This window comes from Palaemon carinicauda, chromosome 37, assembly GCF_036898095.1.
Source record: "Palaemon carinicauda isolate YSFRI2023 chromosome 37, ASM3689809v2, whole genome shotgun sequence".
Lineage (NCBI taxonomy): Eukaryota > Metazoa > Arthropoda > Malacostraca > Decapoda > Palaemonidae > Palaemon > Palaemon carinicauda.
The window spans coordinates 27,178,134-27,194,413 of record NC_090761.1 but is presented as its reverse complement, the minus strand read 5'-3'; the positions used below and the strand labels follow the sequence as shown (position 1 = coordinate 27,194,413).

The following is a 16,280-nucleotide window of genomic DNA, read 5'->3' as shown; positions in this document are numbered from 1 at the left end:
AAGAGCAATACCTCCTATCACATAATACATTGCTCGAAATGTCAAAAGTTAAATCACAATACATTTTTATAAGATCAGTAATTAGCAATTGGAAACTCAATACTATGAAATGAACTGCTTAGAATACTTCTATGCACAAGCATACTAGTTTCAAAGATCTTATTACTTTGAGCATATTATACAGGAAAGGGCTATACTAAAATCAACAAAAAAGCTGCCTGAGTATCTATTTATCCATAGCTTTCAATTTCATCTACAGCACTTGTATACTCTATCAGTGTTATACTCAATTTTGTACAATACAGAACACAGTAATAAATTACTTACCTCTTTCTTCTTTCGATCTAGATCACTTGATACCCGAAGAATGTCACTTTGATACTTCTCTAGCGTTAATGACTTTTCGTTGAGGATCTTCGTAAGAGAGGAATTTTCACCCTCCATCTTTTGAAGCATTTCATTTTTGTTCTCTAGCTGTTCAAGAAAAATACTTTTTTAGTAGAAGGATCAAATTTAAATAACAGTTTCACAATAAAATGAAGTATGTGAAGATGAATCATCTTCAGGAAAATTAAAGAAAGGACACGTACTCATGCACAATAGTCTATATAAAAAATGACAAACGTTTTTGAGAAGTAATCATATGATCTCCTCTTTCTTTATACCTGATAAACTCCCATATGGATATGTAGACATTTTATTGTAGGTTTATTGAACATCAACTATAAAATATTAGCTGTACTGTATTCTATTGAAACTCCTGTACCCAGTATTCATTGTGATATCTGCTTCAAGACACAGGCTCTATAATTATACAGATTAAACAATAGTTATAAAGTAGTTTCTATTAGCTACCTTTAATAGAGGATAGGTACATCTCCAAAAGGGGGGGCATTAATCACAGCTCTGTTCAGTGGTATTTATCGTATTTTCTTTGTCGCTTATACAGTAGCTTAACGATACAGTACAATTTTGGCTCAAACTTACGGTCAATTACCTTAATAAAGGAGTTTGGACCTCCATTTTTTCTGTGAACATTGTGAGTGGTTTGATTGTAGTGTTAAGTATCATTCTTAATATTCTTGTTTATCAAAATTGCATATGCGTTCGAGTGAAAAACTCTGCTCTGTTGAGTTTGATCTCGCATAACTCTTCCCTTTGCTTTTTCGGTTACTATTACTGACAGTTATCGGTTTTGGGAACACCAGTTAAGCAGTTTTCTTACTCTGATTTTATTTTCATTCAATTGATTCATCAGATTATATTTACAATATTGATTTCTAAGAGATTTACAATATTCATTTAGCATATTAAATTTATCTTAAATTTATCTTAGGGTTGTGGTGGCCGATGTGGCAACGTCCTTGACTGGTGAACGCCAGACTGGGCTTTGAGTCCCGTTAGTTTCTTTGGTCGCTGCAACTTCACCATCCTTGTGAGCTAAGGATGGGGGGTTTGGGTAAGCCTACAGGCCTATCTGCTGAGTCATCAGCAGTCATTGCCTGGCCCTACTTGGTCCTAGCTTGGGTGGAGAGGGGGCTTGGGCACTGATCATATGTATATATGGTCAGTCTCTAGAGCATTGTCCCTTGCCTCTGCCATTCATGCATGGCCTTTAAACCTTTAAGTAGAGATCCCATTCTTGTCAGCTTTTTCTCATTTATTTCTTATATATAATTTGTAATTTCTTTCCCTACATTTATGCTTAAACAGAAATGAAATGTTTCACAATTCTGTGGGCACTTCTTGGAGTGTTCGAGGGGGTCTCCATGCAAACAAATCCTTTCTGAAAACCAATTCCAGCTAATGCCTCTAAATTCATATGATCTACATCTTACTGAATGGAATCCTATCCACTGCATCATTAGAAGCAAATAACTTTTAGATAATCTAGGTTGGCTACCATAATTTCCAAATACAGTCTAATAATAATATAATGTATACAGAATATAAAAACATGGATTGTTTATTTTGATTGGTGTAAGTCAAGGAATTTATCAGTTACTAGAGCTAGTTATATTTTAAAAATTTTTGTTTCCTTTTCTATGATCATAAACTTTCAATTTCAGCTATTGCAAGTATAAATATATGCTAATTTCTTTGCTTGAACATTTGAGATTAGATATGACAGAATATCACAAATTTTAAGTAATTTGTATTTTTCCTAACAATATTTACCTCGAACTACTTTCTTAGGAGTATCTGGGATCTCCTCCCAACCTTAGATCTTTTAATATTGAAATACCTCTAGTGGTCATATCTATCTTCGTAGGGAAAAAATGTTGCATTATTTGAATGGCTTATGTTTTTAACCTTTGAAAAATCTTTTGTTCAAGATCTCACAGGTAAAATTTATTTCTGTTGGCTTTGACATCAGAAAACAAACCAGTGAGCTTTATCTCTTATGCTTGAGTTCCCAGCTAAAAATGAGTTTCAGCTAATGGTTTACCATAGGGTTTTTATATTCCTTCCATAAAAAAAGCAGTGGGCCCTTTACTTCAAGGGGTAACATGCCTTGGCCGATAAAAACCTTTCAATATCATTTTGATGATTTTATGGGCATTAAAAGTAATTTGCCTAATTTTTTTTATGGTATTAGTCTTACATAACCTCTGTCAAAGAATGCATTATTATATTCAATACTGTATTACTGTTTAGTGACATTAAAAAAAAAAAAAAAAAAAAAAAAAAAGATCCAAATCTAATGACAGATTTGAATATTATTGTTCTTGATATAAGAATTGTTGGGCTTTAAGACCTATAGTAGTTGCTGGGGATGTAGTCTGCTTGCAAGGTGAATTTAAGTGGTTAGTTTGCAGTCTAGTAACATTTTTAATTTAATTTGCTGGCTTTTGTAAAATTATTTGTGAAGTTCCAGCGCAATTATGTTTTCTATTATATAAATGAATAACTAGGTGATAAAGTAAGATTTAGAAATATCAATTAGGAGTTTAGAGTACCCTAAAGCCTAGAATAGGCTATAGGTAAAATACAGATAAGTCTATGATATTATTTAACTGACCATGGCAAAGTAAATTCCCGACCTCCATCCTTCACTGGCTACCAACCACCTCTAGAGTTTGGGAGTCAGCAATATGATCATCACAGGAAGTTGATAGAAATAAGCAGAATTCTGATAATAAAATTTGTTATTTCTATACTCACCTTATGTTCATATATTGTAAATGCCTAACTGTCTCCCGACTAACTAGCAGCATCAAGAGGATAGAGAATTATTTGGACTTTGAGACTGTCGAAAAGTTACGACATAGGCAGCATGTTGTTAGATGCTGGTAAGTCATTTCTGGGTCGACCTGTGACGCCCGGTGAAAAGGTCCTTCTTGTCACTTTTCTGATATAAATACTTCCAAATATACCAGAGAAAGTTAAAGCATGGAATGCAGAGGTTACTACCCTTGCGCGAGCACCCTAAGGGCGTCGTGTATAAAGATAGGGCGTGTGAAAACCACTATTCACAGGTTGTCTTCCATTTAGATAATTCCTTCCCCAATAAGGGATGAGCCGCTACAGCGGCACTAACCAAACCAACCTGATCCACTCCACCGACGCCTGACTCGAGCGCCATCTACACATCCTTCTTTTTGGACTCGTGTGCGACGCGACCTTTGTTTTTTGTGTGCACCTTTTGCTCTGATTTTTGGATTACTTCGCCATGGCTGAAGCTCTCCTTCCTCCTGCACCAATGTTAAGTACCATAGTTTGTTTTGGCATTATTTATTTGCCCGGGCTCTACGCCCTTTTTGCGTATTACGTGTTTTTAGTGCGCTCGGCTTGATGCCGTGTCCGCGTCTTCTACGCATTCACCCATACGCTTGTTTACATGCCTTGGGGCATTTCATTGTTCATTCTAGGTTCTGTTTTAAATCTTAAGATTAGATTGTTGGCCTTGTGCCTTAATTTTAGAACCTATTTTACTATTGGGTACTTATTTTGTCGCTTCCGAGTCCATTTGTTGTGCGTTAACGAAGAATAGCGTTTGGCGTTTTATTATAGTTTAGTTCCCTACCGTAGGTAGGCTCACCGCTCTACGGACCTCTCACTAACACTATTTTGTTTACCCTCTTGAAGGGTTTATTTCGTACCTTTCATTCAGTTCGGAATTGCACGTCAATTCCATTCTTTTTCCGTTATTAGAGAGTGTTTATTTTACCCTTTCGCTATCTTCGCTAACTTTATTATGCTCTATGTATCACTACGGACAGATTGTGTTACTTAGTTTAAGGTTCGTGTTCTTACTAGAGCGGGCTTAGTAGCCTTACGAGTGAGAGAGGCTGGAGTTTTTTCCACTTATTAGTTCACTTTACTGTTCGGAATATTTTCCTCTCAGTAGCCAGTTTCTCCCCCTCTCTCCCCTTCTCGTAGGTTATGTGGTTTGTTCTAGTAGGCTAGTGTTATTATTTTACGTTGAGCCCCTGTCGTGTAGAGTCACCCTATTCTAGGTTAGTATCTTGGCCTGCTCTCGAGCCGCCAACGATGTGCCCCCTCCCCTCATGGTCGCACCCTCCCCGCTTCGGCCTGGGCTTATTGGGTTTGGACCTCGTTACTCCGGAACTCCGCCATGGTTTTCCGTTACTTTTTTGAACTGGGAACTCATTACTTCCTATTACTCCGGTGCTCCCCTTCGACTGGGAACCCCTCCCCTCGTTGGCCATCAGCACCTTTGACTCCGGGCACCGGCCCTTCACATGACAAAACCATTGCTATCATATTTCTCCGCCTCCCCCCCCACCATATGACTCCGGTAGGCACCTATCGGAGATTGATACCGGAGATCTCGTTTAGGGCCTCATCCTCCCATCGGAACTCCGACGCACTACGGAGCTTCCATTATTATGACACAATGCCTAAGTTTATCTATCCATCCGTAATTACTGAGTAACTCCGGTGCCTTATGACCCCGGCGCCCTACGGAGCATTACTATCTACGCCTTTGTTGTATTCCTACAGTAATTACTTAGGAGCTCCGGCTCCCTTAGTTTCCCGAACCTTTTTAATACACATTCTAGAAACTCCCTTGGCCTTAACTCCGTTAGTGTTATGCATGCCGACCTCTCTCTTTCCTTTTAGGTTAAGTTCGAGTGGTTACAGGAGTCAATGTACTTATATGTTCTCTTTTTATATTACAGAAAGTGAGCTGTTCCGCCAAGGGGTGCTCGGCGACGTTCACGGATCCGGTGGGCCACGATGTCTGCCGGTCCCACGCTCACTGCGCTATCTCCTTCGCCCGGGAAGCAGGCCAGACCCCGTACATGATCTGGTTTCCATAGTCCTGTTCGCTCTGCTTTGAGCTGGCTTCCATCCTCCTCAATGATGAGGTAAGAAATTTCGACTTTACCGTTCATATCCTTATTATTTTGGTTTTGGATTGTATGCATTCATGGTCGATTATAATTTTAATGAAAATTATCCTTTTCTGACTCTGTTTCTTCCCCCTTGCCTTTCTAGTTCGTTCTAACTTTTCCTCCTCTTTCAGGCTGACGAGGAGTCCCTCCGGACGGCGAGAACCAGCCTCCGGACTTGGGGTTCGGTAGGAACGCCCCCCAAGGATGCCCTTATATGCTGGAAGCGGACATGGCTTCCCGCCTCTTTCCTGGTTCTCCCTCGGCCGCTGTCCCGACCGAACTGGCTACACCACTCCTCGAGGCGATACGTTCAGCCTTACCCCCATCAGAGGAGCATCAACTCTCCGGCGACGTTTCTGCGCTGGATATTCACCACGAACCGATGGATGAGCAGGTAAGTGGTGTAGAGGATTTGGCAGAATCTTTTCTCTCTCCTACTCCCTCTTTTTCCTCTTCCTTCCTGGGCTTTGAGAAGCCGTCGGCTTCATCTTGGGAGGGATCTCTATCGGTCCGTCCCAAGGTTAAGCCGCTAAAGAAACCTAAAAGCAAATCGCTTGCTTCAGCTACGCCTCTAGCCTTGTCCCCGGTCCCCGGACCTTCCACAGCCGTTGACATTCCAGTAACATCAAAATCCCCTCCTCCTTCTAAAGGACAGAGGGGCAAGTCCGCTAGAGCCAAGGCTTCGGCTGCGGTTAGCCAACCTGACCCCTATCCGGCTAACCTCGTATCCATGGTACAGGATATAGTGGAGACAAGGCTTGAGAAACACTCAGCCGTTATGACGGAGCTCAAGGACATGGTTGCTAGCCTGCTCCGCTCCGGTGCTCAACCAGCTTCGCCCGTAGCCCCTGACACCTCGAAGCTGCTGCCGTTCGATAAGAACAACCCTTGGCGGTTTGCTCGACATGCTCCCTACCTCGATGGCACCTTGACGCTCGAGGGGCTAGGTACCCGGCCCTTGGAGGACCTGGAGTTCTACCCCCCAGACCTACAATTCCCCTTCAACGGGTTCGTTCGCCTGAGAGAACACGCGCTCATCAGGATGGACAAGGTGCCCAAAGAAACGGTCATCTTTCCTAAGGAGCAAGCCCAAGCTGTCTGGGTTCGTACTCTCGCAGAATGGGGTTGCTCTAACTCAAAGCTAAACCCTCATAAAGGGTCTTATACCATTTTTACCTCGCCTCCAATGGTACCCGCTCCTCTTACCGACAAAGTAGCGGAGTTAACCGTACAAGCCATTAAAGATGGCCTACCTATGCTGACTCTTGAGGAGACAGACCCCACCTCTCTCCTTATGCCAGCTCCGAGCGACTTTTGGCAGGAGGCACCGACGACCTTCACAGTGGGTAAACTCAACCCAGACTGTGCCTCCTCCCTCTTTTCAGAGAGACTTCCCAAACTCCCGGATCACTTGCTGAAAACGGAGTTTGAAACCAGGAATAGGCTAGCGAGATCCCTTAACTCACTGGCATCCTCTGAGTTAATAGCCTCCCTGTACAAAGACGAACCGGTCTTTTGGGTTTTGGCGAAAAGTCTCCTACAGACTTTTCAAATAAACCTCCATGATTTTTGGACTGCAAGGACGAACTGCAGAAAACATGTCCTGGCGGAGGCTTCTATTAGGCACGAGCCTAATAGGCTTATTACCTCTTCCTGCGGCCAGAGCCAACCAAAATCTACAAGTCAGGTGGGGCCTCACTAACAAACGTAAGTTTGAACCCGTTATGAGGCAGCCCTTCACTAAGAAAAAACAGAGATATTATTCTCCGTACAAATCTGGCCGTGGCCAACATCGGCAATCTCCAGGCCCTCAGACTTCCACCCCGTCCACCTCCAAGTCCATTCCTCCTCAACAACAAATTGTTTTTGTTCCGGCTCCCCAAGGCACTCAACCTGCCCCTATGGCCACGTGGATGACCTCCTCTGCTTTCAACCAAGCCTTTGAAGCCTCTGGTTCCTTTCGAGGATACCCTAGGCAACCCGGAAGCAACAGGGCCAGAGGTCAGTTCCGTCAACAAGGCGGACCTAGAACCAGGGGTTCCTGAGGAGGTAGAGGGACGAAGTTTAACCCCACTCAATGAGACGGATCAGGTAGGAGGGAGACTACAGTATACCGGTTTCGGGACCAATGGACCTCCAGTCCTTAGGCCCACAGCATAGTCTCCAAAGGTCTAGGCTGGAAATGGTCACAGGGTTCTCCACCCCCGACAGTAACCTTCTTTCAGAAGCCCACACCAGTTCTAGAAGAATATACGAAGGATCTCCTAAAGAAGAAGGCCATAAAGAGAATACGGACATTGAAATTTCAAGGACGCCTGTTCACGGTTCCGAAAAAGAATTCGACCTCTGAGAGTAGTTCTGGACCTGTCCAAACTAAATTCTTACATTCTCTGCGACAGATTCCGTATGCTGACTGTCTCTCAGGTACGGACCTTACTTCCCCGTAGGGCCGTCACCACCTCTATCGATCTTACCGACGTCTATTATCACGTCCCAGTAGCAAGAAACTTCTCTCCCTACCTCGGCTTCCGCCTAGGCAAGAAGTCCTACGCCTTCAAAGTGATGCCATTCGGCCTCAACATCGCCCCCAGGATATTCACAAAACTAGGGGAGACGGTGTTAGAACAGCTCCGGAGCCAGGGAATTATGCTGATAGCTTATCTGGACGACTGGCTCATTTGGGCAAAAACAGTTCAGGAATGCCACAAAGCTACGGCCAAAGTGGTTCAGTTCCTACACAAGTTGGGCTTTCAGGTCAACCTAAAGAAATCACGCCTACAACCAGTAAGTCAATTCAAATGGTTAGGTATTCACTGGGACCTCACAAATCACAAACTATCTCTTCCTCCCAAAAAGGTCAAAGAGATAGCGTCAAAGACAAAACGGTTCATCAAAAACAAACAGGTGTCAAGGCGAGCCCTAGAAAGAATTCTCGGCCTACTCTACAGACGTCTTATTAAAAGCCAAACTCAAAGACATCAACCGAGTTTGGAGGAAGAGAGCTACAACCCGCCTGAGGGACAAAATCTCAACGATCCCCTCCATATTGATACGGAGACTCCGGCCATGGTCAAAACCAGAGAATCTATCCAAATCAGTTCCTCTGCAACTTCCCCCTCCTCAGGTGACGATTCACACAGACGCGTCTCTGAGTGGCTGGGGGGCTCCTCACAACAACAGATGTTTCAGGGCTCCTGGTCCCCCACTATGAAACAATTCCACATCAATGTGTTGGAAGCCATGGCAGTCTTTCTAACCTTGAGACGGTTATCCCATCCGAAGACCACTCATGTCAGGATAGTATCGGACAGCTCGGCAGTGGTACACTGCATAAACAGAGGCGGATCAAAGTCTCCCAATCTGAATCAGATCCTGGTAATGATCTTCACCTTGGCAACAGAGAGAAATTGGTTCCTGTCAGCCACACATCTGGCAGGAGTCCAGAACGTTATAGCGGACGCTTTATCCAGGACAAAACCACTGGAATCGGAATGGTCCCTAGACATGAATTCCTTCCGGTGGATATCCAGAATAGTTCCAGGTCTCCAGGTAGACTTATTTGAGACACATCTCAACCGCAAACTTCCCTGCTATGTAGCCCCCAATCTGGACCCTTAGGCTTATGCCACAGACGCATTAACCCTAGACTGGAATCGTTGGGAGAAGATTTACCTATTCCCTCCGGTTTATCTTCTAATGAAAGTCTTACCCAAACTCCGCTCATTCAAAGGAGCGGTGGCCCTGGTGACTCCCAACTGGCCAAAGAGCAACTGGTTTCCGCTCCTTCTAGAGCTGAAACTTCGCCCCTTCCGGATTCCACACCCCAAGTTGACACAAGTTGTCCAAACTCAGACTGTGTCAGATTCCTCAAGGATAGCAAAAACCCTAACTTTGTGGATTTCATGAAATTTGCTGCCCACAAGGATGCAAATATTGATCCGGACAATGTTCTCTTCATTGAATCGGACAAAAGAGACTCAACGCTCAGGCAATATGATTCGGCTGTCAAGAAACTAGCAGAATTTCTAAAGAGTTCAAACGTCACCCGTATGACTCTTAAATTGGCCATTTCGGTCTTTAGGTTCTTGTTTGATAAGGGCCTGGCCGCCAGTACTATTACTACAATTAAATCAGCCCTGAAAAAGATTTTTCAAGTGGGCTTCCATATTGATTTAGCGGATTCGTATTTTTCTTCCATTCCAAAAGCCTGTGCTAGGCTTAGGCCTTCTGTTCGTCCACAGAAGGTCTCATGGTTTTTAAACGATGTTTTAAAACTAGCATCAGACACCGATAACGAATCATGCTCCTACATTGCTCTTCTTAGGAAGACCCTGTTTCTTACAGCCATGGCCTCCGGTGCCAGAATTTCGGAATTAGCAGCTCTCTCCCGTAATCCTGAAAACCTAGATTTCCTTCCGTCAGGAGAAGTCCTACTCTCTCCAGATAGAGATTTCCTAGCTAAAAACGAGGACCCACAAAATAGATGGTCCCCCTGGAAAATTATTCCTCTTCCACAGGATGCTTCTCTGTGTCCAGTTGTTACACTTCGGGCCTTTTTAGCTAGGACTGTCACACGCTCGTCTGGCCCCTTGTTTGTCAGGGAACAAGGTGGTACTATCTCCATCCAAGGTATTAGACAGCAAATCCTTTACTTTATCAAGCAAGCTAATCCGGAATCCTTTCCACATGCACATGATATCCGGGCTGTAGCAACCTCCAACTATTTCCAGAACATGGATTTTGATGGCCTCAAAAAGTATACAGGTTGGAAATCCCCTATGGTTTTCAAACACTACTATTTAAAGAACTTACAGGCCCTTAAATTTCCTACTATTGCTGCTGGGAGTGTCATCTCCCCTGAATAATCTCTTACCTTTTTTCCTTTTCGTCCAACTCTCCTCCTTCTCCCTCCTACCTGCCACTCTCACCACGATGCCTCTCACCTCGGTGGATTTGATTAGCCCCATATCTAGCGTTATGTCATTGTTGCCTTGTTAATGTTGGTTGCTTACCTTTTGAATTGTTTATAGCCTTACCCTTGAGTATTCGTACCGTTTGCCATGTTATTTTATTATGCACATTATGATTATACTGTATTTCTTTGCCTTGTGCCATTCATAGCATTGCTACTTTTTTATATACTTAAGGCTTTTGGGTTTTGTGATGATTTTATTACATTTCTTTATTTTGTTTATACAGTATATTTTGTTTATACAGTATTCTTTACTATGTCCCATTTATGGCAATTTTCTATTTTACACCTAAGGTTTTTGGTAATTGTGTATGTTATATTACGTTCCTTTAATAATATAGTAACCTCCACTTGTACATGACGTTTTTAATTTAACCCTTTTTGAATTTATGGGCTTGGAAGGCATTCTCTGGTATATTTTCACCGGGCGTCACAGGTCGACCCAGAAAAGTGATTTTGACGAAGGAAAAATCTATTTCTGGGGAGATACCTGTGACGCCCGGTGAAACCCTTCCCTGTTTTTCCCTGTCCCTTTCCTTTCCAAGCCATCTCATACAGAAGGATGTGTAGATGGCGCTCGAGTCGGGCGTCGGTGGAGTGGATCAGGTTGATTTGGTTAGTGCCGCTGTAGGAATTATCTAAATGGAAGACAACCTGTGAATAGTGGTTTTCACACGCCCTATCTTTATACACGACGCCCTTAGGGTGCTCGCGCGAGGGTAGTAACCTCTGCATTCCATGTTTTAACTTTCTCTGGTATATTTGGAAGTATTTACAGTATATCAGAAAAGAGACAAGAAGGACCCTTTTCACCGGGCGTCACAGGTATCTCCCCAGAAATAGATTTTTCCTTCGTCAAAATCACTTTTTTCTACAAAGGCATAATGTATTGGAAGGAAAGAAAATGGCAGATTTTTCAATTTTTAAGGGGGCAGCATCGACCTAGTGTACCAAGCCTCCAGAGAAATAAAAGTAATATGAACATCAGGTGAGTATAGAAAGAGCAGATTTTATGATAAAAATTCTGATTTTCCACCATTCAATGGTTGTGCAACTTATGACTGAATTTATAGTTCATGAATCAAAGGTAAGATTCATAAAAATAATATAATTTTATGTATAAATCCCTGTAGAGGGAGTGTGATACACCAAAATAAAATAAAGGTTGTGAATATTAAATGTAAAAATGTATCCATAAGTGAGCCATCTCAGAAATTCATAAAACTAGAAAATTAAGTACAATTCTACTACCAAATATTCCATTTGTTATAGAACTTCTCATCTTGATTTTTGTGTGAAAAATAGACCATCAAAAGTAAAAATACCCATAAACATTGTGAATCCAGTTTTCTAAACGAATATTTGCTAACTAATAGTATAAAATTTTCAATATTAAACTTACCCGATAATCATGTAGCTGTCAACTCCGTTGCCCGACAGAATTCTATGGAGGGATACGCCAGCTATCACAATACTAGAAGGGGGTGTACTTACCAGCGCCACCTGTGGCCAGGTACTATAGTACTTCTTGTTGACACCTCCTCAATTTTTCCTCTGTCGTGCTTCCGGCAAGACGTTCTGGGATACGCTTATGATCTTGGAGTATTTTCACGGCTTTTGGTGAAGTATTTCTCTCAGATTTCGGCTGTCGCTTTACTGGAAAACTTCTATATTAGCTTAGATAGCTATTATTTAGTCCTGATTAACGGTTAACGATCTTTTGCTTGATTTTGAAACCCCACTTGGCTAACTCTTTTGATTCAAGATGTCTGACATTTCACAAGCCCCCACCCATAGACGATGTAGGTCTTGTAATAGGCGTATTCCGAAGGCCTCGGTAGATCCTCACACCGCTTGTTCTGACTGTAGGGAAAGGCCCTGTCAGTTAGATGATCGATGTGAGGAATGCGCCGGACTTTCGGAACTTGATTTTGTCCGTCTTCTTAAGTATTCAACCAAGTTAGAGAGAGAGAGAGTTAGGAGGAGTTCTTCTCACTCTTCACTTTTTTCCTCACCTCATGATCCCCTACCTTTTCCTACCCCTGTAGTGGCTACCCCCGAACCTACTATTTGCCCTCAGCCTGATATGTCTGTTGTTTTGCGTGCCATTCAGGCCTTAAGTGACAAAGTAGAGTCAGTGGTTAGTGATCATAAGTCTCTTATGGCCGAAGTCAAGGAACTTAAGGTCAAGAGTGCAGTGGGTGGTATTAGTGCCAGTGCTGTGACGAGTGCTAGTGTCAGTGCAGGGCCAAGTGCTAGTGTCAGTGTCAGTGTGGTGCGTGAGGATACTTCTGTGCGTGCCAGTCGTCCTCCCAGTCCGGGACCTCTTGCAAGCTCCCAAGCCCAGGGGAGAAGCAATGTCGAAGGGCAAAAGGGTTCGGCAGGCCTTGATCGGCGCACAGAAGTATCCTCGGTGGTTGCGGGCGTGTCTTCCAGAGACCGTCACTCCCACCTGCAGACGATTGAGCCCGTCTTTTACTCGTCTGCTGATCAATTGTCAGGGAAGAAACGCTGGACTCAGGTCTCAAGACCACTCAAACGCAGAGTCCAGACCTCAAGAACTCAACCGGGCTGCAGTCATTGGATCAGCTCTGACTCGCCGCAGTCATCAGTTGAATGTACTCCGCCTAAGAGGAGTAAGGTTCTGCCGCAACAGATCTCTGCTGTTAAGGCTTTACCTCAGCAGACCTTAGTGTCTGCCGACCCCAAGTTGACTCTACTGCAGTCCATGCAGTCACAACTTGCGGTCTTGATGCGTGAGTGTCAGGCTGAGAAGGTTACACCTCCTCCTGCGATCGCTCCGCCTGACCGCAGTACTGCCTGCCAGGCGTACGATGTTGAGGCTCCTCAGGATACCTTACCACGTTCTGAGTTTACTGTTTCCAGTGGTGTGCAGCTACCTCCGCCTTCCTTAAGGCAACCTCAGCAATGGGAACAGGAAGATTATACCTTACTTCCTCCGCTTCCACTTGCAGTTCCACCAGTGAGGCAACACTCTCTTGAGGTACAACAACCTCTCCCATCCATGAGTCAGTCTCCTCAGCTCTCGCTGCAGCGAGCTCAACCCTCCTCAAGGCAAGCACCTCAACACCTTAGCCTTGCGCCTCAGGAACCTCAACTCGCGAGACAATTACTGCGTTCTGCGCAGCCACTACCTCATCGCTCACAGCTCACACCTCAGGAACCTCAACTCGTTCCTCAGGAACTTGCTACTGCGCATCCGCCAACCACTCAGCAAGCGCAACCCTTGAGTTCAGACACTCATGCCAGGAGTCAACCTACTCCACCCATGCGCCTACCTTCTGCTACTTCTTTTGATCAGCCTTTGCAGACTGAGCCTCAGGTGTTCCCTCAACAGAGTCTTGAGGAGGAAACCACAAATATTGTTGTTCCAGCTCGTGCTGACTCTGCTGTTCAGCATACCTTACCGATCTCTTCGCTACACTCTGGTGATGAGGTGTCTGATGATGAGGCTGCACACCTGGATCCCTCATCAGACGTGGATGTATCCAAGTCTTCTCCACCTTCTATTGACTTTCGTAAGGTCTTGGCTCTTTTTAGGGAGGTATACCCAGACCACTTTGTCTCTGCTATCCCCCGCTCTCCGCCATCTGAGTTTTCGCTGGGCATGCAGCCAGCTAAGTCTACTTATACTAAGCTCGTCTTAGCAAGGTCCTCTAAGAGAGCGTTAAGGATTTTAGGGGAGTGGTTGCAGTCTAAGCAACAACTTGGAAAGACTTCGTTCATGTTTCCTCCGACTAAGCTCACTTCTAAAGCGGGCGTTTGGTATGCCACAGGAGAGGAACCAGGCTTGGGAGTACCTGCCTCTGCCCAGGCTGACTTCTCAAGTCTGGTAGACTCTCCTCGTAGAACAGCAATGAGGCGCTCTAAGGTTTGCTGGACCTTCTCAGACCTTGATCACTTCCTGAAGGGTGTTTTTAGAGCATTTGAGATGTTCAACTTCCTAGACTGGTGCCTGGGGGCCCTCAGCAAGAAGACCTCCCCTGCGGACAAGGATTCTGCCATGCTCTTAATGTCCTGCATGGATAAGGCCATTAGAGATAGATCTGGCGAGCTTGCTTCGATGTTTGTGTCAGGGGTTCTTAAGAAAAGGGAGCAGCTTTGTACCTTCCTTTCCTCCAGCATCACACCTTGTCAAAGGTCTCAACTCCTTTTCGCTCCGCTCTCGAAGTTCCTTTTTCCCGAAGAGCTTGTTAAGGACTTGTCTGCTGCCCTGATACAAAAGGACACACATGATCTTGTGGCCTCATCGGCTCGTAAGACTAAGGCTCCTACCTCAGTCCCCAGGACTTATCGCACCCCAGTGGCTGATACTCCTGCTACGAGGTTCATACCGCCCTTTCGTGGTAGAGCCCCCAGCCGAGGAAGCTCCCGTCCAGACTCTTCCAGGAGCAAGTCTAGGAAAAGTTCCAAGGCTTCTAAAGGAAAAAACTGACTCTCCGCATCTCCAGACAGCAGTAGGAGCCAGACTCAAGATCTTCTGGCAAGCCTGGGAAAAGAGAGGTGCAGACGCCCAGTCTGTCAGTTGGCTGAGGGAGGGTTACAGGATTCCATTCTGCCGCAAACCCCCTCTGACCACATCTCCCATCAACCTCTCTCCCAACTACAAAGAAGAGGACAAGAGGCTAGCGTTGCACCAGGAGGTGTCGCTCCTTGTACAGAAGAAGGCAGTGGTTATAGTCCGGGACCATCAATCCCCGGGCTTCTACAACCGTCTCTTTCTGGTGGCCAAGAAGACAGGAGGTTGGAGACCGGTGCTGGACGTCAGCGCGCTCAATGCGTATGTCACCAAGCAGACGTTCACGATGGAGACGACGAAGTCGGTCCTAGCAGCGGTCAGGCAGGAGGACTGGATGGTCTCGTTGGACCTGAAAGATGCCTACTTTCACGTTCCTATTCATCCAGACTCCCAACCTTTCCTGAGATTCGTTTTTGGAAAGGTTGTCTACCAATTCCAAGCCCTGTGTTTTGGCCTAAGCACAGCTCCTATGGTGTTTACGCATCTGATGAGGAATATAGCAAAATTCCTCCACTTATCGGACATCAGAGCCTCCCTTTACTTAGACGACTGGCTGTTGAGAGCCTCCACGAGTCGTCGCTGTCTGGAGAGTCTCAACTGGACTTTGGACTTAATCAAAGAACTGGGTCTGTTAGTCAACATAGAAAAGTCTCAGCTCATTCCCTCCCAATCCATTGTGTACCTGGGAATGGAGATTCGGAGTCAGGATTTTCGGGCTTTTCCATCGGCCCCAAGGATAAGCCAAGCCCTAGTTTGCATCATGAGCATGCTGAAGAGGAGCAGTTGCTCGGTGAGACAGTGGATGAGTCTCACAGGGACCCTTTCATCGCTGGCCCTGTTCGTCGAGCTAGGGAGACTCCACCTCCGCCCTCTTCAATTCCATCTTGCAGCTCATTGGGACAAGGGTTTGACTCTCGAAGCAGTCTCTATCCCAGTCACCAAAGAGATGAAGACCACTCTCTTGTGGTGGAAGACCAATCTCCTTCTCAGGGAGGGCCTATCGTTGGCTATTCAGACCCCCAATCTTCATCTCTTCTCAGATGCATCGGACTCGGGCTGGGGTGCGACCTTGGACGGACAGGAATGCTCGGGAACGTGGAACGAGGAACAGGGAACGCTCCACATCAACTGCAAGGAGCTACTAGCAGTTCATTTAGCCCTGCTGAACTTCAAGTCCCTCCTGCTAGGCAAGGTGGTGGAGGTGAACTCAGACAACACCACAGCCTTGGCTTACATCTCCAAGCAGGGAGGGACCCATTCGAGGAGCCTATACGAGATCGCAAGGGACCTCCTCATTTGGTCAAGAAGTCAAAACCTCACTTTAGTCACGAGGTTCATTCAGGGCAACATGAACGTCTCAGCAGATCGCCTAAGCAGAAAGGATCAGGTCATTCCCACGGAATGG

General features: G+C 45.0%; 1 protein-coding gene across 15 annotated transcripts in view; it reads right to left on the bottom strand.

Annotated features, from left to right (window-relative positions):
- The window catches only part of LOC137629528 (putative leucine-rich repeat-containing protein DDB_G0290503), a 227,452-nt gene that overhangs the window by 106,943 nt on the left and 104,229 nt on the right, over nt 1-16,280 (bottom strand). For all 15 annotated transcript variants that reach the window (XM_068360916.1, XM_068360921.1, XM_068360917.1 and 12 more), the window contains one exon: nt 328-474. In XM_068360916.1, the coding sequence (XP_068217017.1) occupies nt 328-474 (147 nt within the window). The remainder of the gene's footprint in view (nt 1-327; nt 475-16,280) is intronic.